At 43.7% G+C, this 20,360-nt stretch overlaps 1 protein-coding gene across 1 annotated transcript in view; it reads left to right on the top strand.

Moving 5' to 3' along the window:
* Positions 1-20,091, top strand: part of dok1b (docking protein 1b) — a 27,722-nt gene extending 7,631 nt beyond the window's left edge. Inside the window, exons 2-7 of the mRNA XM_029754533.1 lie at positions 3,400-3,525; positions 5,894-6,064; positions 8,257-8,350; positions 9,282-9,454; positions 17,429-17,870; positions 18,144-20,091. Of these exons, the coding sequence (XP_029610393.1) occupies positions 3,400-3,525; positions 5,894-6,064; positions 8,257-8,350; positions 9,282-9,454; positions 17,429-17,870; positions 18,144-19,066 (1,929 nt within the window). The 3' untranslated portion in view covers positions 19,067-20,091. The remainder of the gene's footprint in view (positions 1-3,399; positions 3,526-5,893; positions 6,065-8,256; positions 8,351-9,281; positions 9,455-17,428; positions 17,871-18,143) is intronic.
* The last annotated feature ends 269 nt before the right edge of the window (positions 20,092-20,360 follow it).

Raw genomic sequence — 20,360 nt, 5'->3', positions numbered from 1 at the left:
ACAGTTGACAGTGCATGTCAGAGCAAAAACCAAGCCATGAGGTCGAAGGACTTGTCTGTAGAGGTCAGACAGGATTTTGTCGAGGCACAGATCTGGGGAAAGGAACCAAAACATTTCTGCAGCATTGAAGATCCCCAAGAATACAGTGGCCTCAATCATTTTTAAATGGAAGAAGTTTGGAACCACTAAGACTCTTCCTAGAGCTGGACACCCGGCAAAACTGAGCAATCGGGGGAGAAGGGCCTTGGTCAGGGAGGTGACCAAGAACCCGATGGTCACTTTGACGGAACTCCAGAGTTCCTTTGTGGAGATGGGAGAACCTTCCAGAAGGACAACCATCTCTGCAGCACTCCACCAATCAGGCCTTTATGGTAGAGTGGCCAGACGGAAGCCACTCCTCAGTAAAAGGCACATGACAGACCACTTGGAGTTTGCAAAAAGGCACCTAAAGAATCTCAGACCATGAGAAACAAGGTTCTCTGGTCTGATGAAACCAAGATTGAACTCTGGCCTGAATGTCAAGCGTCACGTCTGGAGGACACATGGCACCATCCCTAAGGTGAAGCATGGTGGTGGTGCGGGGATGTTTTTCAGTGGCAGGGACTGGGAGAATAGTCAGGATCGAGGGAAAGATGAACGAAAAAAAGTACAGAGATCCTTGATGAAAACCTACTCCAGAGCGCTCAGGACCTCAGACTGGGGTAAAGGTTCACATTCCAACAGGACAACGACCCTCAGCACACAGCCAAGACAACGCAGGACTGGCTTCAGGACAAGTCTCTGAATGTCCTTGAGTGGCCCAACCAGAGCCCGGACTTGAACCCGATCGAACATCTCTGGAGAGACCTGAAAATAGCTGTGCAGCGACGCTCCCCATCCAACCTGACAGAGCTTGAGAGGATCTGCAGAGAAGAATGGGAGAAACTCCCCAAATACAGGTGTGCCAAGCTTGTAGCGTCATACCCAAGAAGACTCAAGGCTGTAATCGCTGTCAAAATGTGCTTCAACAAAGTACTGAGTAAAGGGTCTGGATACTTATGTAAATGTGATATTTCAGATTTTTTTTGTAATAAATTTGCTAAAAAATCCAAACCTGTTTTTGCTTTGTCTTTATGGGGTACTGTGATGTCATTATGGGTTATTGTGGGTAGATTGATTAAATTGTTATTTTTTTCCTCATCCATTTTAGAATAAGGCTTTAACGTAACCAAATGTGGGAAAAGTCAAGGGGTCTGAATACTTTCAGAACGCACTGTACATTACTGCATTCATCTTAAGATTGTTATGTGAGACAACACTGTGTGAATGGGTGTGTCTATGTGTGTCTGTCTATGTGTATCTGTGTGAGTGTGTGTGTGTCTATGTGTGTCTGTGTGTCTATGTGTATCTGTGTCTGTGTCTATGTGTATCTGTGTCTGTGTCTATGTGTATCTGTGTCTGTGTCTATGTGTATCTGTGTCCATGTGTGTCTATGTGAGTGTGTGTATGTCTGTCTATGTGTATCTGTGTCTATGTGTATCTGTGTGAGTGAGTGTGTGTCTGTCTGTGTGTCTGTGTGAGTGTGTGTGTGTGTCTATGTGTGTCTGTGTGTGTCTGTGTGTGTGTGTGTATGTGTGTGTGTATGTGTGAGTGTGTGTCTGTCTATGTGTGTCTGTGTGAGTGTGTGTCTGTCTATGTGTATCTGTGTCTATGTGTATCTGTGTGTGTCCATCACTGATGTCAATTAGGCCCGAACATATTCACTTTGATCCCTCTCTCTTCCCCCTCTCTCTTCCCCCTCCCCCTCTCTCTCTTCCCCCTCTCTCTCTATCTCTTCCCCCTCTCCCTCTTCCCCCTCTCTCTCTTCCTCCTCCCCCCCTCTCTCTTCCTCCTCCCCCCCTCTCTCTTCCCCCTCTCTCTCTATCTCTTCCCCCTCTCCCTCTTCCCCCTCTCTCTCTATCTCTTCCCCCTCTCCCTCTTCCCCCTCTCTCTCTATCTCTTCCCCCTCTCTCTCTATCTCTTCCCCCTCTCCCTCTTCCCCCTCTCTCTCTTCCTCCTCCCCCCCCTCTCTCTTCCTCCTCCCCCCCTCTCTCTTCCCCCTCTTCCCCCTCTCTCTCTTCCTCCTCCCCCCTCTCTCTTCCTCCCCCCCCCTCTCTCTTCCCCCTCTCTCTCTATCTCTTCCCCCTCTCCCTCTTCCCCCTCTCTCTCTATCTCTTCCCCCTCTCCCTCTTCCCCCTCTCTCTCTATCTCTTCCCCCTCTCTCTCTATCTCTTCCCCCTCTCCCTCTTCCCCCTCTCTCTCTTCCTCCTCCCCCCCTCTCTCTTCCTCCTCCCCCCCTCTCTCTTCCCCCTCTCTCTCTATCTCTTCCCCCTCTCCCTCTTCCCCCTCTCTCTCTATCTCTTCCCCCTCTCCCTCTTCCCCCTCTCTCTCTATCTCTTCCCCCTCTCTCTCTATCTCTTCCCCTCTCTGTCAGCCATATGCCTTAGAGTTGACGTGTTATTTGCATGGCGTGAGCAGCGACATTTGAACATGTAAAGAGCTTGAGTCTGTCTATAGAAAGGTCATGCCTCTGTCACACCGTTCTCTCACATCCGTTCCTGTTTGTTAAGAGTGTAAACATTAGCTCAATATTTTGTAAATAAGGCAATGAGGTTATGACATAGAGCCACCTAATTTGTTTACACTCTAGGCAGAATGTAAACACACACACACACACACACACACACACACACACACACACACACACACACACACACACACACACACACACACACACACACTCCTAGTTTGTCACCTCCTGTGTTTACTGAGGTCACACTGTGTGTCTCTGAACAGGAAGGGACTCCATGCTGTTAGCTGGTACTTCCTCTTGTTATAGATAGACCAATAGGAGGTCCAATTCTCTGAGTATGTCCTCAACCACCTGTTTGAGAGACTGTGTGCGAATGTGTGTCCCTGTGGGGAAAGGAACTCCATGATGATAGCTGGCAGTGGTACTTCCTCTTGTTATAGATGGCCCAATAGGAGGTTTCATTCTCTGAATAGGTCTTTAACCACCTGTTTGAGAGACTGTGTGTGTGTATGACTGATTACACTTTCTCTTAGGGACTTGAGTACAGGCCTCTAAAACGTTCCTACTTCCTGTATACCACTTCCTGTGTACCACTAAGGCCTTCTGCAGATTTCCCCTATTTCCCCTCAAGGGTTGTTCTCATATAGATCACTAGTGTCCTAGTGATCTAGATAGAATTAACTATAGTAGTTTTATTTACTGAAGAATACATTCATTTGGTTAGTACTGACTGTGGTTACCAAACAGTCTTACTCTCCTAAAAGCTGTTTTCATTTTAGTAGTTGGATTGAATAACTGATCATTTGTAACATCAGTCTTTCTCCCTCTCCTCTCTCTCCCTCCATCAGAAATGGAAGAAGAACTGGTTTGTCCTCTACCCAGCCAGTCAAAACGGCATCGCTCGCTTAGAGTTTTTCGACTGCTCAGGGGGCGGGGCCAGCGACAAACCCAACACCAAGAAACTAGACAAAAAGGTAGGTTCAAATCCCTGATTGGACAGAGGGTTGTAGGTCAAATCCCTGATTGGACAGAGGGTTGTAGGTTCAAATCCTTGGTCAGACGTAGGGCTGGGCGACATATCGAATTCATTCGATTAATTTCAATTTATGTTTTTTGCGCGAAATTCCAAATGCCTGTATCGTATTTGAGCGTTAATGTCGGCTTGTTCTCATGTTGTCTTGTTGGTCGTCTCCTTCGCTCCTTCTGTGCTGTGTCCCGTTTACACCAGAGATCTGGATATAATGAAGAGATGCACGTCTCCGTCCTAACAATGAGAGTCATTGTCCCAAAGGCAGGAAGGCAGGCAACAAGTTTAGGTCCAATATTAGCCCATAGAAACACACAGGTCATATTTTGGACAGATTTAGGTGAGAGGTTTGCTTCGCCTCTTCCTCTATGGTTTACACACACACACACACACACACACACACACACACACACACACACACACACACACACACACACACACACACCAAGCCCTTCCCCCTGCCTCTCATGCCAACAAAGCTGAAAGATCACATCAACTCGCTATTTGCATTCGAGGTTTGGTCCAACAAAATGGGTCATATGGACACCAAAACACATGAAGACATTATTTCACTGTAATAGAGGAGAAGATAACTATTCTAACAATACTCTTTTTATTTCTCAACTACTCCAATTGCGCACAGAACAAACACTAGTGAACAGACACTAGTGAACAGACACTAGGGAACAGACACTAGGGAACAGACACTAGGGAACAGACACTAGTGAACAGACACTAGTGAACAGACACTAGTGAACAGACACTAGGGAACAGACACTAGTAAACAGACACTAGTGAACAGACACTAGGGAACAGACACTAGTAAACAGACACTAGGGAACAAACACTAGGGAACAGACACTAGGGAACAGACACTAGTGAACAGACACTAGGGAACAGACACTAGGGAACAGACACTAGTGAACAGACACTAGGGAACAGACACTAGGGAACAGACACTAGTAAACAGACACTAGTGAACAGACACTAGGGAACAGACACTAGTGAACAGACACTAGTGAACAGACACTAGGGAACAGACACTAGGGAACAGACACTAGGGAACAGACACTAGTGAACAGACACTAGTGAACAGACACTAGTGAACAGACACTAGTGAACAGACACTAGTAAACAGACACTAGTGAACAGACACTAGTGAACAGACACTAGGGAACAGACACTAGTGAACAGACACTAGGGAACAGACACTAGGGAACAGACACTAGCGAACAGACACTAGCGAACAGACACTAGCGAACAGACACTAGCGAACAGACACTAGCGAACAGACACTAGTGAACAGACACTAGGGAACAGACACTAGTGAACAGACACTAGGGAACAGACACTAGTGAACAGACACTAGTAAAATGAGAGTATCAATGAACATTGATTCTGGAAAATGAATGCTCAGTTTGTAGCGAGCGGCATTGGGGTGACCACGTACCGTTAGCAGCAGTTTAGTCAAACACTGTTATACTAGCTGTCTAGTCTGTGTTTTATACATGTGAAATAAGCATAAAACATAATTATATAACTTGTTCTCATTTTGAGAAACAAGGTAGGCCACTTGATTTCAACATCTGAACAAAGTGGACAGGCCAGCATGCTGTTCAAACAGTTGGAGACGGACAGAAGGGTGTGTTCATAACAATTAAACTGTTCAACCTCGTTAGCTAGAAAATAGATCCACGTTGGCTACACTTCAAATATAAACATTAGCTACTCACTAGCACGTGGGCTTGTGCTTGACAGATTGTTTAAGAGAACTGTGTTAATTTTCTATAATGGCTGCTACCAGAAGTTGGTCATTATTAGTGAATGTGCATTTTGCATGGTTCTGGTTACATCTGTAACAAAAAGGGCATTTTTATAAAACAGTGATTATAGCAACAAAAAAACAGGTTCAACTACTTCGATAAAATAATTATACTTGTGGAAGGCTTATATTTAGCCTAGGTATAACTTCACAAGCCCTGAATTCATAAGATTATTACTGACTGTTTGAAATGCAGTGTATTTGACCTTTAATTATACTTTTATTTAGATATATGTCGTGAATCGCCCATAAGTTTTAAAAACTGTAGATATGATTTTTAGGCCATATCTCCCAGCCCTAGTTGGATGGAGGGTTGTCGGTTCAAATCCCCGGATCGATGGGAAAATGTGGTAGGGGGAGGGGCTTGAGGGGTTGGGTTGAAAGTTCAATAATAAAAATGAATTTTTCTGTCCCAAAGACAATATATGAATAATAATCTCTATCTCTCTCTCCCCTCCACTGCTCTGTCCCTCTCTCTCCTCCTCCTCCTCAGGTTATCCGTCTATCAGATTGTATCTCTATCCTCCCTGCCCTCACTGAAGCCTGTCCCAAAGACAATATGTCCGCCTTTTGTGTGGAGACCAACGACAAGACTCATGTGCTCGCTGCAGAGAGAAGCGCCAGCACAGAGTGGGTGGAGAAGATGTGTGAGATCGCCTTTGGGGTATGGAGTGAAGAAACACGTTGGTCTCTCTCTCTCTCTCTCTCTCTCATTATTTATCTCTCTCTCCCTCTGTTTCTGTCTGTTTGTATGTCTCTTTGTCTTTTTACATTTTTTTTTATCCTATTTTATCAAAAATAATATTTTTTCCCAACAGACACGGGTGCTCCTGTGCTATGTGGGTTTTCAGTATCAGATACTGAGGTCACTTCCTTAGGCCTTCTAGCCTTTTAGCCATTTACCTTCTAGCCGTTTAGCCTTCTAGTGGTTTAGCCTTCTAGTGGTTTAGCCTTCTAGTGGTTTAGCCTTCTAGGCGTTTAGCCTTCTAGCCGTCTAGCCTTTTACCTTCTAGCCTTCTAGCCGTTTAGCCTTCTAGCCGTTTAGCCTTCTAGCCGTTTAGCCTTCTAGCCGTTTACCTTCTAGCCTTCTAGCCATTTAGCCTTCTAGCCATTTACCTTCTAGCCTTCTAGCCATTTACCTTCTAGCCTTTTAGCCATTTACCTTCTAGCCGTTTAGCCTTCTAGTGGTTTAGCCTTCTAGTGGTTTAGCCTTCTAGGCGTTTAGCCTTCTAGCCGTCTAGCCTTTTACCTTCTAGCCTTCTAGCCGTTTAGCCTTCTAGCCGTTTAGCCTTCTAGCCGTTTAGCCTTCTAGCCGTTTAGCCTTCTAGCCGTTTAGCCTTCTAGCCGTTTAGCCTTCTAGCCGTTTACCTTCTAGCCTTCTAGCCATTTAGCCTTCTAGCCATTTACCTTCTAGCCTTCTAGCCATTTACCTTCTAGCCTTTTAGCCCTTTAGCCTTCTAGTCTTTTAGCCTTCTAGTCTTTTACCTTCTAGGCGTTTAGCCTTCTAGCCGTTTAGCCTTCTAGCCATTTACCTTCTAGCCTTCTAGCCATTTACCTTCTAGCCTTTTAGCCTTCTAGCCTTTTAGCCTTTTAGCCTTCTAGCCGTTTAGCCTTCTAGCCTTTTAGCCTTCTAGCCGTTTAGCCTTCTAGCCATTTACCTTCTAGCCTTTTAGCCTTCTAGCCGTTTAGCCTTCTAGCCATTTACCTTCTAGCCATTTACCTTCTAGCCGTTTAGCCTTCTAGCCTTTTAGCCTTCTAGCCTTTTAGCCTTCTAGCTGTTTTACCTTCTAGCCTTTTAGCCTTCTAGCTGTTTTACCTTCTAGCCATTTAGCCTTCTAGCCATTTAGCCTTCTAGCTGTTTTACCTTCTAGCCATTTACCTTCTAGCCATTTACCTTCTAGCCGTTTAGCCTTCTAGCCTTTTAGCCTTCTAGCCTTTTAGCCTTCTAGCTGTTTTACCTTCTAGCCTTTTAGCCTTCTAGCTGTTTTACCTTCTAGCCATTTAGCCTTCTAGCCATTTAGCCTTCTAGCCATTTAGCCTTCTAGCCATTTAGCCGTTTAGCCTTCTAGCATTGTAACGTTCCCACCCAACCTTTGAGTACAGGGTGTAGGCTGGATATCAGTTAGAGATGTTCACTGAGAAGGAGAAAATGGAAGATACTCTTCAGACAGCGTGGGAGTTTAGATTCACTCAGTGTCTCTCTCTCTCTCCATCTCTCTCTCTCTCCCTTTCTCTCGCTCTCTGTCACTCTCTGTCTCTCCCTCCCTCTGTCTCTCTCTCCCTCCCTCTGTCTCTCTGTAAGGTTGTACAATGTGTGGGAAAGTATGATTCTTATGTGAGTCTGAATTATAGCAATAACTGAATCAATTAATAATTTCTCTATCCCACCTCTCTCTCTCTCTCTCCCCACCCTCCCTCTCACCTCTCTCTCTCTCTCTCTCTCCCCACCCTCCCTCTCACCTCTCTCTCTCTCTCTCCCACCCTCCCTCTCACCTCTCTCTCTCTCTCTCTCTCCACCACCTCCTCTCACTCTCTCCTCTCTCTCTCTCCTCCTACCCTCCCTCTCACCTCCTCTCACTCTCTCCCTCTCTCTCTCTCTCTCCCCACCCTCCCTCTCACCTCTCTCTCTCTCTCTCTCTCTCTCCCCCACCCTCCCTCTCACCTCTCTCTCTCTCTCTCTCCCCACCCTCCCTCTCACCTCTCTCTCTCTCTCTCTCCCCACCCTCCCTCTCACCTCTCTCTCTCTCTCTCTCCCCACCCTCCCTCTCACCTCTCTCTCTCTCTCTCTCCCCACCCTCCCTCTCACCTCTCACCTCTCTCTTTCTCCCCCGCACTCCTTATTTCTCTCTCTCTCAGGGGGTTAGTGGTAGCAGCAGTAGCGTGTCTGACTCTAACGGAAAGACAAATCTACAGATGGCTGAGAATCTCATCTATTCCAGCCGAGAAGAGGGTAAACACACACACACACACACACAGCCACACACACACACACACACACACACACACACACACACACACACACACACACAGCCACACACACACACACACACACACAGCCACACACACACACACACACACAGCCACTAATACCCCATGAGTTTTGTGAGTGCATTGAGCCTGTAAAAAACACTTCTGAAAACAGTGGTTATGGAGTAATCATTTCTTAGCAACGTTCATATCAACAAGACTCTGTGGAGACAAGGCGTCCATTTTGTCAGGATTAGCTTTCTTAATCAAATCACCTCAGTGTCCCAAGTTGTCAACACAGCCCCTCCCTTCCACAGACAGTGGACAGTGAGAGTCTGTCTGTTGACATGTATTTATATGGAGAAGCTGGGGGAAGGTACAGAATTTCAAGGTTTTATTATTAATTAGACTGTCTTGTAAACGTTCCCAGCTAAAAGCTGAATTGCAGTATACAGACAAAAACGAAGAAAACCTGGAGAATGAAGTCTTAGAGTTCTGTTGAGAGGGAAAAGCAGGGTTGTACAGCGTTCATCGCTATGGTGATGCAACAACTGTCACTTTCCGTTAAAGGCTGACTGACAAACCAAAAGGCCAAGGGTTAAAAAAAGATTTTAAACCACAAGACCTGCAGTTTTATTTGAATCTAGAATTGTTTCATTCTACTTCTAACTTCCCTTTACATTTAAATTGCTAAACAGATTGTGAAAATAGTATGGAAGGCAAGTCTTCTGAACAACACTCCTGCTTTCTCAGTCTGTGTTCTTTGTAGACTAGTTCCTGGCATTGGGTTCATCACTATCTCTAGAGGAAAGTGGAGACTACTGGAGAAAACAACTGGAGAAAAACATTCTCTCTCGAATGAAGGTTCGATTTATGGTTTTGTCCCTTACCCCTCCCTCTCTCCCCCTCTACAGTGAATGAGTTCTGGGTAAGTGTGCAGAGGACCGAGGCCTCAGAGCGCTGTGGTCTGTTGGGAACCTACTGGCTGAAGGCCGACAATGACAGTCTCATATTGAAGGAGTCCAAGACCAAGAGCAGTCTACTGATCTGGCCCTACAAACTACTGAGGAGATATGGACGTGACAAGGTGGGTTTATATATAAACACACACACCAGCTTTTTCCATTAGGAAAATGTGGCGCTTGACAACGCGGTCATTTGAGAAATGTACCAGACCCATATGGATTGGGTGAGTAACCCATTAGAGCGGGCCAACCACGGTGCTCAGAAAGACAGAAATAACATTTAGATTATGGGAATTCATATTAACAGAACATACAACTCCTGTAATGAAGCAGCCAAGAAAACGTCATTTTCAAACATTTGCCAAAATACAATTTGTGGGAAAACCCCATTCTAAACAGAGCCCCTGATGGCAGCAGTATATAACAGAGATGAACATCTCCTTTAGAAACGTAGAAAGATGGCGAATCTGAAGATACAGCAGCTAGGATGGGTTGCTAATATGACTAGGATTGTGCTTTTGGCTTCTGGACAACGAATGAAAGAAAGTTCAAATGAAAACCAATGGAACAGGAGAGAAATGGCATATGAGGAAGTCTTTTCATAGGCAGCGCGTGACAAAAGGCCTAGCTGATTATTGAGTTGCTGCTGTCAGTGAAAAACATCTAAAATATGTGAAGATAATGTGTCTTGAGTATCATTTACAATGTTGAGACAAGAAGAAGAAGAGAGCCTATAGCCGTGTTTCTCTCCAGAATTCACTCAGCTGTCTCCTGTTCATTTTTGAACATTCATTGTTTCATTTCATAACCATCATTTAGGTGTTTGTATTTATATTTTGCTGGGATGTAAACTGCTGAGGGCCCAAAAAGGTGACACTTTTTTGTTGTTGTTGCACTGAAACATGTTATAAATCCCTGCTAGGAGGAAATACAGGTTTTAACTAAGATGATGATCCACATGATCAGTCTCTGTGTGTAAAATAAAAAGGGCTTCATGTGAACTCAACTCACAGCTCAAAAATGTATAGAAAGCAATCCAATGGTATTTGTTGCCTAGACTTTACTGCAAATTACACTCATGCCTTGCGAAAAAACAAACAATAAACTAATATTGCAGTTAGCCATGACAGCCTTTTTAATAGAACACTTGTAACCACACACATACATATTGCACTTGGGGGAAAAGACATCTTAAAGTAGAAATAGAATGAAACAAACATGCATTCTATTTTTTGCTCTATCATAGTGGCCTCTATAGTCGACATCGATCAAGTGCACAAGGCTACGTTCCTGCAAAAATAACGTTCACTGAGTAAAAAAATGTACCGTAATTTCCAGACTATTGAGCGCACCTGAATATAAGCCGCACCCACTGAATTAAAATTTTTTTTTATTTTGAACATAAATAAGCCACACATGTCTATAAGCCGCAGGTGCCTACCGGTACATTGAAACAAATGAACTTTACACAGGCTTTAACGAAACACGGCTTGTAACAAAAATAAATAGGCTTTAACGAAACACGGCTTGTAACAAAAATAAATAGGCTTTAACGAAACACTGCTTGTAACAAAAAATAAAAAATGAGCAGTAAGCTTTAGTTGTCTTTTTGCACTGAGTCAATTCCTCACGCTGCTGTTTCCAACGTCTTATCATCGACTCATTAAGACCAAGCTCCCGTGCAGCAGCTCAATTTCCTTTTCCAACAGCCAGATCAATCGCCTTCAACTTGAAAGCTGCATCATATGCATTTCTCCGTGTCTTTGCCATGATGAGGGTGACAAAATGACTACCGTAATCAGAATGATGGGAAGTTTGAGAGCGCTCGATTTAATCTAAACAGTAAACAAAAAAGTTGTTTGACCTTAACCCGTTCGGCAATTTCATTGGTCTAATGAAAGCTTCATGCCGCCAAAAATCTGAGCACGTCACAGAATGTTTTTTTGGGAGCAAAACATTTGAAAGCGGGAAAAATCCATATATTAGCCGCGTCATTGTTTGAGCCGAGAGGTTCAAAGCCTGGGAAAAAAGTTGCGGCTTATAGTCCGGAAATTACGGTAATAATTCCCCCTCACTCAACAGTGTTACTGTGAAGTTCAACACAACAAAAGCAATATTATTACCTTGTACACTTTCTGCCTGCTGTGGACATCTGTTCTGCAATGTGTTAGCAGAGCAGGATACCCTTTGTTGGCATAATTTATCTCGTTCAGGCAGAGTACACCTGCCATACCCCTTTTTATCCACTGTATTGAAAGAAGGAAAGTGTGTGGTGTTCCTTTCACCTCTATAGCGGCATCCAGTTTAAGCCAGGCCCAGCTACACCTGATCCCTGAATCCACTTGTTTAACAAGCAACACCTCATTTTCACCTAATTCTCTCATTCTGAAAATTAACCACATACTGTAGAGGGAAGACATTAGTTAACAGATAGTAGTTAGTTCGTTAGCTAGTTAACTAGTTAACATTTCACATAGATTGCCAGGGTCCAGTAAGCAACTAACGCGTTATAACTTGAGGAACGGCAAGGAGTCGTATACCAGTTAAATACTATAGCGAATTGGTTAGGTTACTAACGTTAGCTCATCTGATGTTGTAACGTTAGCTAGCTAACTAACGTTACCTGTCAGACTTAATTAGCCAGCTAATTTTCACACCATAAAGTCAATTATTTGGTCCGTTAAGTTGGCTAATGTTACTCAACATTTCTCTGGCTAGCTAACGGAAAATTCGATCCAAGTTAGCAAGATACAATACTTGTTCCACCACACTTTCGTCCCTCACCTCAAACTTTCTAAATGACAGTTTTTTTTCGGTTACAGCTCATGAAGTACTCTTCATCACCTTCTCACCCCCCTCACCGTGGTCAGGCTTCTCACCCCGTCACCGTGGTCAGGCTTCTCACCCCGTCACCGTGGTCAGGCTTCTCACCCCGTCACCGTGGTCAGGCTTCTCACCCCGTCTCCGCGGTCAGGCTTCTCACCCCCGTCTCCGTGGTCAGGCTTCTCACCCCCGTCTCCGCGGTCAGGCTTCTCACCACCGTCACCGTGGTCAGGCTTCTCACCCCGTCACCGTGGTCAGGCTTCTCACCCCCGTCTCCGTGGTCAGGCTTCTCACCCCCGTCTCCGCGGTCAGGCTTCTCACCCCCGTCTCCGCGGTCAGGCTTCTCACCCCCGTCACCGTGGTCAGGCTTCTCACCCCCGTCTCCGTGGTCAGGCTTCTCACCCCCGTCTCCGTGGTCAGGCTTCCCACCCCGTCTCCGCGGTCAGGCTTCTCACCCCGTCTCCGTGGTCAGGCTTCTCACCCCCGTCTCCGTGGTCAGGCTTCTCACCCCCGTCTCCGCGGTCAGGCTTCTCACCCCTGTCTCCGCGGTCAGGCTTCTCACCCCCGTCTCCGCGGTCAGGCTTCTCACCCCCGTCTCCGCGGTCAGGCTTCTCACCCCCGTCTCCGCGGTCAGGCTTCTCACCCCCGTCTCCGTGGTCAGGCTTCTCACCCCTGTCTCCGCGGTCAGGCTTCTCACCCCCGTCTCCGCGGTCAGGCTTCTCACCCCGTCACCGTGGTCAGGCTTCTCACCCCCGTCTCCGCGGTCAGGCTTCTCACCTACCTCTAAGTTATCGTTCAGCCAGTAGTCATCCAAAGCAACCCCCCCCCCCCCCCAAAAAAAAAATGTTTTTTGATTCTCATCGGATCTACACGAATCACGTAGGTCACCTATGTTGGATTCAAAACAGCGAATTTCACCGAAAGGTGACTAGTTTTGCATCCCTGATTTTGTTTAGAGTCCTCTATGTGAGCAATGAGCACGGGTCTGGTTTCTCTTGTTAATGTTGAGGGAGCCCTGCACGCCTGGGCAAGCATAGAAGAAGCCACTAATAAGCTGAGCTTCTCAGTCATCTTTCTACACTTTTTTTTTGTTACATCCATTGTGAATGATAGTAGTTTCTCACAGTAGGCCTATTTGAAAAACATCGGAACCAACTATCAGAACCACACAGTAGGAAGAGCTGAATAGTTTGTCCCATGCTTCACCTATAGCCAATGGACTGTGTGATATAATGCTGACGTGGAGGTAATAGGCATTATAAACCTGGGGAAACGGACAAACACGATTTTAAGAAAATTAACTGTAATTTCTAAAGGAACCTGTTGACTTTGTCTTTTAGCTAGCTAGGTCTTTTTAATTTGTCTAAATTTGCACACAATCTCCCAAAGCCTCGGTGTGAAAAAGCTAAATATCATGGTCAGATGATCCCATATATCCAATAGAAAAGTCAAAATACCTTTCCCTTGCGCAAAAACAGCTGTCTGACCCGATACAATGGTGCACTTCACTAGCGATAGCTCAAGTCAATACAGATAGAAAAGGAGGCAGACAGGCGGAGTAGATAGATTAGATTAATGTGATTTGAAATAACTGGAATTTTTATCGGTAGACTATATTTTCTGTTTTTTTATTGGTTGGTTTATCTATATTTACCTAGTTGACAATGGACGTTATTGGCCAACGGCTGCATTGGACATCTCTGAGTTCCATCAGCTCGTTTAAGCTATTTAGCTGCCAATGATTACGGTTTATCAATGTGTCCATATGGCAAAAGCTGGTGTTCTCACATTAGTGGAATTTTTAACTTTTTATATTTTTATCATTTTAATTAGGATTTTTATGATTAACAATATGACAATTATTTTGAGAAATGAAAAAGTTATTATTGAAACTGTTCCATGAAAATTATAACTAGCATGTAGAAATGGTAGGATAAATTGTAGGCTATGCTTCCGCAAACATGAAACTCACGCGCTGTCTATGAAGCCTTTATAGAATAATTACCTCCACATTTTGATGCTGGGATTTTCATGCAAGGTAAGACATGCCTCTCATAATATTGTAATGAAACAGGCAGGGAGCAGGCCTCGAACACTCGACCTTCTAGCCCGAGGTCCAGCGCGCTATCGACTGTGCCCCAAAAGCATGCTCAAGCGGCAGAGTCGATATCCGCGCTTATAAACCCAGGGTCGTTACAATATGAAGTAAAACATTCAGGTTTCAAACATTTATCAATTAAACATATATACAGCCTCCAGCTCATATTGTAAAGTGGTGGGGGACACGCTGACAGCCTGCCTAACATCGTTTTTTTCTTTTCTTCTCCCGGTACAATTTGGCCGGCAACAATTTTATTTATCGACTTTTCTTTCTTTCTTTTTTTACCAGCCAAAAGCCTGCAATTATTGGCTAACGGAACCTGACACACAGGTGTATGGATGCCGAACGCACTCACACACACTCTCATTTTAACATTCACTCACACACACTCTCATTTTAACATTCACTCACACACACTCTCATTTTAACATTCACTCACACACACTCTCATTTTAACATTCACTCACACACTCTCTCATTTTAACATTCTGTAATTTAAAGGACATGTTCAACTTCATAAAAAACATGTTTTCCTGTTTTAAGAGGTAAATTTTTATTTTTTTTACTAATAGTCAAGTGCTAAGTAAAGTAACAGGGTTGATGATTTCTTCTTAAATGAGCCTTAAATCCCCTTGTGACAGGGGGAATGGAAGCTTGTTGTGTGCAACAGGAAGTTGCAATTGAATGCAAGCTTCACACATTTTTTTTTGTCATTGTTAATTCATTTCTAGCCTCTCTGTCTATGCATAACAGGTTTGACGCGTTTTTCTCAACCTGCTCAGTTTTCCACCTCCAAACACCAGAGTAGAACCGGCTCACCTGCTTTCACTCTATGATTTGAATATTCGATGTTCAATGGTTTATTTTTTTTTTAAAGGAGTTGTGGCTCAGTTGGTAGAGCATGGTGTTTGCAACGCCAGGGTTGTGGGTTCGATTCCCATGGGGGGGAAAAAATATGAAATGTATGCATTCACTACTGTAAGTCGCTCTGGATAAGAGTGTCTGCTAAATGACTAATATGTAAATGTAAAGGAGTAGTTTCACCATATTAAAACGAGAGGTCAGTTCATGTAACAGGGTTGACCTGAAAATTAGTTACAGACATAAATTTAATCACTAATTAAATTAAATAAATAATAATATTCAGAACTGATTTTGTCAAAGCAACAAAATAACTAGGGCTTTACAATGATGGTGAAAACTTGGAAAAATGTTGGGATTAAGTAAGGGATTAATATTATCCTTAGAAGTGACAGTGTTGCTGAATTCTGGCACTTTAGGGAGCCTATATTCATATAAAAATCAGATTGATTTAATGTAAAGGAAACCCAAAAGTAAATGAGGGATACAAATTTTTTAAAAAGAAGGTATTTTATCAACGCAAGATATTTAAACTTGCTTAGATGTAATTTTTTTTCATTGAAACAGGACAGTGTCGCCATTTGTTTATACACATATTTTTTGGTGTTGTGGTAATGTTGAAATAAACATGTTTCCAACCCCCAAATCGCACACTAAAACTGTAAATATATTGTAAATGTTTTAATGTATTGTATTATCAATTGGGGAAAGAAAGTACGACATTAATTTGTCTATATTTTTATATATATGTATGAGTGTTCCATTATTAAGTAACTAGTGTTCCGTTATTTAAGTAACTAGTGTTCCGTTATTAAGTAACTAGTGTTCCGTTATTAAGTAACTAGTGTTCCGTTATTAAGTAACTCGTGTTCCGTTATTAAGTAACTAGTGTTCCGTTATTAAGTAACTAGTGTTCCGTTATTAAGTAACTAGTGTTCCGTTATTAAGTAACTAGTGTTCCGTTATTAAGTAACTAGTGTTCCGTTATTAAGTAACTAGTGTTCCGTTATTAAGTAACTAGTGTTCCGTTATTAAGTACCTAGTGTTCCGTTATTAAGTAACTAGTGTTCCGTTATTAAGTAACTAGTGTTCCGTTATTAAGTAACTAGTGTTCCGTTATTAAGTAACTAGTGTTCCGTTATTAAGTAACTAGTGTTCCGTTATTAAGTAACTAGTGTTCCGTTATTAAGTAACTAGTGTTCCGTTATTAAGTAACTAGTGTTCCGTTATTAAGTAACTAGTGTTCCGTTATTAAGTAACTAGTGTTCCGTTATTAAGTAACTAGTGTTCCGTTATTAAGTAACTAGTGTTCCGTTATTAAGTAACTAGTGTTCCGTTATTAAGTAACTAGTGTTCCGTTATTAAGTAACTAGTGTTCCGTTATTAAGTAACTAGTGTTCCGTTATTAAGTACCTAGTGTTCCGTTATTAAGTAACTAGTGTTCCGTTATTAAGTAACTAGTGTTCCGTTATTAAGTAACTAGTGTTCCGTTATTAAGTAACTAGTGTTCCGTTATTAAGTAACTAGTGTTCCGTTATTTAAGTAACTAGTGTTCCGTTATTAAGTAACTAGTGTTCCGTTATTAAGTAACTAGTGTTCCGTTATTAAGTAACTAGTGTTCCGTTATTAAGTAACTAGTGTTCCGTTATTAAGTAACTAGTGTTCCGTTATTAAGTAACTAGTGTTCCGTTATTAAGTAACTAGTGTTCCGTTATTAAGTAACTAGTGTTCCGTTATTAAGTAACTAGTGTTCCGTTATTAAGTAACTAGTGTTTCCGTTATTAAGTAACTAGTGTTCCGTTATTAAGTAACTAGTGTTCCGTTATTAAGTAACTAGTGTTCCGTTATTAAGTAACTAGTGTTCCGTTATTAAGTAACTAGTGTTCCGTTATTTAAGTAACTAGTGTTCCGTTATTAAGTAACTAGTGTTCCGTTATTAAGTAACTAGTGTTCCGTTATTAAGTAACTAGTGTTCCGTTATTAAGTAACTAGTGTTCCGTAATTAAGCAACTAGTGTTCCGTTATTAAGCAACTAGTGTTTCTTTTCAGTCAGTGGCTTTAGAGATGCTTTTTAGGAGATTGGTGTTGTTGTCAGCTGCTGTTTTGTTTATATTGCCTGATGTCTTATCTTATGAATCATATCACTTTCAAAATAGACTAGAGACAATAACACTGAGTCATTATACATTTATCTTCAAAATAAGAGTCAGGATAAAATGAAAGCTTGTTTGTCCCTCTCTCCAGGGGATGCTATCTGACCTCTAGAATGTAGATGATGTTGTATAACATTGTTTGTTTCTTTTGTTTTCAGGTGATGTTTTCGTTCGAGGCAGGGCGGCGCTGTGAATCTGGTCCGGGGAACTTCAACTTCGAGACCAAACAGGGTAACGAGATCTTCCTCATCGTGGAGCAGGCCATCCAATCACAGAAAGCCCTGGCCGAGGAGTGCAACCCCGGCAACCATTTGAGCAGCCTGGAATCCGATCCTGGCCCTGCCCTCATTCAGCAACGCAGCGCCGTGGCAACGGGAGGTGGCCTGGTAGTCGACGGCAACACCAGTAACCGGGATCTGGATGGGGATTCCAGTTCCGGAGGGAGTAAGCCCGGATCAGCCGATGGAGTGTTCGGGAGGAGGGAGGGAGATGGAGGCAAGAGCCAAAATCAGAACCAAAAAGGGAGGAGTTTACCAGAGCCACCGCCGTTGGTGATAGGAATGGGGGCGACGCCCCCGCGCTCGCCCATGCCTCGAGGAGGTTAGTCTCATCATGTTTAGTGTACTTTTAGAATCATACTCATTTTAATGTGACTGGGGGTTTTGAAAAGTGCCTAAAATTAGATGTATTATTGTAATTGTAAGTAGGAGGAGGAAGTTGTGATGTGATTATTGTATTTGGATTGTAAACGTTTGATGTTTTTGCTGTCTTTGTTTTAAGTACTTTGATTGTTCTTTTTTCGTGACTGTGTGTCCATGCTGATGACTGACAAACCAATTTTAATATTGATTAATACAATATTTGTTGTCTTAGGTAAAGGAGTAGGAGCGACCTCGTCTCAAGAGGAACAGGGAAGTGTGTACTCTGAACCGGCTGACTCTGTCCGTCTCTCCTCTCTCTCTGCCGGCGACTGTCTCTACTCTGACCCTGTTGATACTATCAAGACACAGACCTCAAACCTTCCAATCCCCACCCCCCGACTCCGACCCCTCGGCGACGAGGGAGGGGTCACCGGGATTGGGGGTCGTAACCACGGCAACAACCAGCTCGATCCCCTCTATTCGGACCTCTATGATCGAATCAGTTTGGATCTGATACAGAAGATGGGTGTTATGGGGCTGGAGGAAGAAGGAGGGAGAGGAGGGAGAAGAGGAGGGGGGAACATGCGTTCTCTCGGGGGTCAGGCGGAAGGAGCATCATCATCGTCACTCACCGACGCCGAACACATCTATGATGAACCAGAGGGGCGAGCAGGAGGTGGTGTTTTGGGAAAAGGCAGCCCTCCTCCTCAGCCCCACGAGGGGCTGTACAACCTGCCTACAGACAACTACGCAGTCCCCTCCTATGGAAAACAACCACAGCCTCCCCTCGTCATCAGAGGACCAGGGGGCTCCAAGTGGCCACCCAAGCCTGCTACCACCCCCAAGCCCAAAAAGGCTGCTCTTCCTCGGAAGGATCCCGTGCCTCTGCCCCTGGGGAAGGCTGGGCCTGGAGGTCCAACTAACCTGAACAATAATAACAGTAGCGGAGGTTTTGGAATTGGAGGAGGGGCCTGGGGTGTAGTTGGGGGAGGGGGAGACAGGGCCAGGGGTGTAGGTGGGGAAGGAGGTGGGGAAGGTAGGCACACAGAGCTGTACAGTAAAGTGTCAAGACACAAGCCCCCTCCCAATCCCTGGTACCCCCACACCGGCCTGCGATCCCCTGATATCATCTATGACAATCTGGGAGATATTTAAGCCCCTAAACAGGACTGGATGGTTGTATTCATGAGGCACCAAATGGAAGAAAACGGACTGAAACAGTGAGGACAACCTGGACTTGTCCCATAAGAAACTCCATTTTGAACACGACCCAGGAGATTTAAAAAAAAGTGGTGGCTTGATCTTGATCTTCTCCTGTTGCATCTTGGGACATGTAGTTCAGGGAAGACACATACCATGGTAGCACGCAAAGCTAACCAAGAGGACATGGGATGTGTGTGTGGAATGTTTGGTCAAACACAAAAGTTAGCCAACAGAAACCTCTGTGTGGCTAAGCAGACAGAGACACAGCTCGTGTCCCAAATGGCACCCTATTCCCTAATATAGTGCACTACTTTTGACCAGGGCCCTATAGACCCTGGTTATAAAAGGAGTGTACTACATAGAGAATAGGATGCAAATTTGGGACGAACACTCAGAAGTGGGAAATACTTATGTGGCTTGCAGCAAGTTGAGTGTTCTGCGTGTCAGCGGGAGAATACTGTGTGTGTGGCTGTGTCCATGTTGACTATGCACTTACTGGAAAGACTATAACATGTTTCTGCTTTGTAAAGTGATGTGATATGATGCTAATCACTCATCATAATCTGTAACCTTCAGACATTTTAGAGCAAAAACTGTGATTCTTATATTTTTTTTCCCCCTTCATCATCACGTCTAAACTATGGAGACTCAACTGTTGGAGATCCAGAACTTATGAAATAGGGACATTGGGACCTCAATGCACACAACATGTGATTGTTTTGTCTGTGTCCCAAGTGGCACTATGTTCCCTATTTGGTGCACTACTTTTGACTAGAATATTATGGGCCCTGGTCAAAAGTATTGCACTTCATAGGGAATAGGGCACCCTTTATTCATTTTGTTTGTTGTTGTACCGATCTCCAGCTACTAAACATGTAATGCAGATGTGTGTTTTTTTTGTTTTTGTGTGTGTCAAAAACAGCTGTGCTGTGTTGTAAATATTATAAAAATTCTATTAATAAAAATCTGAGAAAAAATATACCTATAGTTAGTGTTTTCCATCTAAAGCAAAATTCATTCCAAGTACAGTGTCACAGATTGAACAGTCATTGGCTGCTGAATTGAGAAATCTATTGGTCAAAAGAATCTCAAAACAGCTGTGTGTGTGTCTGTGTGTGTGTGTGTGTGTGTGTGTGTGTGTGTGTGTGTGTGTGTGTGTGTGTGTGTGTGTGTGTCTATAGAAATAGATAAGACTCGAGGGGAATATTTTTTATTTCTTTGACAGATGTGACCTTTGGATTGGACC

This window comes from Salmo trutta, chromosome 5 (assembly GCF_901001165.1).
Source record: "Salmo trutta chromosome 5, fSalTru1.1, whole genome shotgun sequence".
In the NCBI taxonomy this organism is placed as follows: Eukaryota; Metazoa; Chordata; class Actinopteri; order Salmoniformes; family Salmonidae; genus Salmo; species Salmo trutta.
This window is presented reverse-complemented; position numbering and strand designations above follow the sequence as displayed.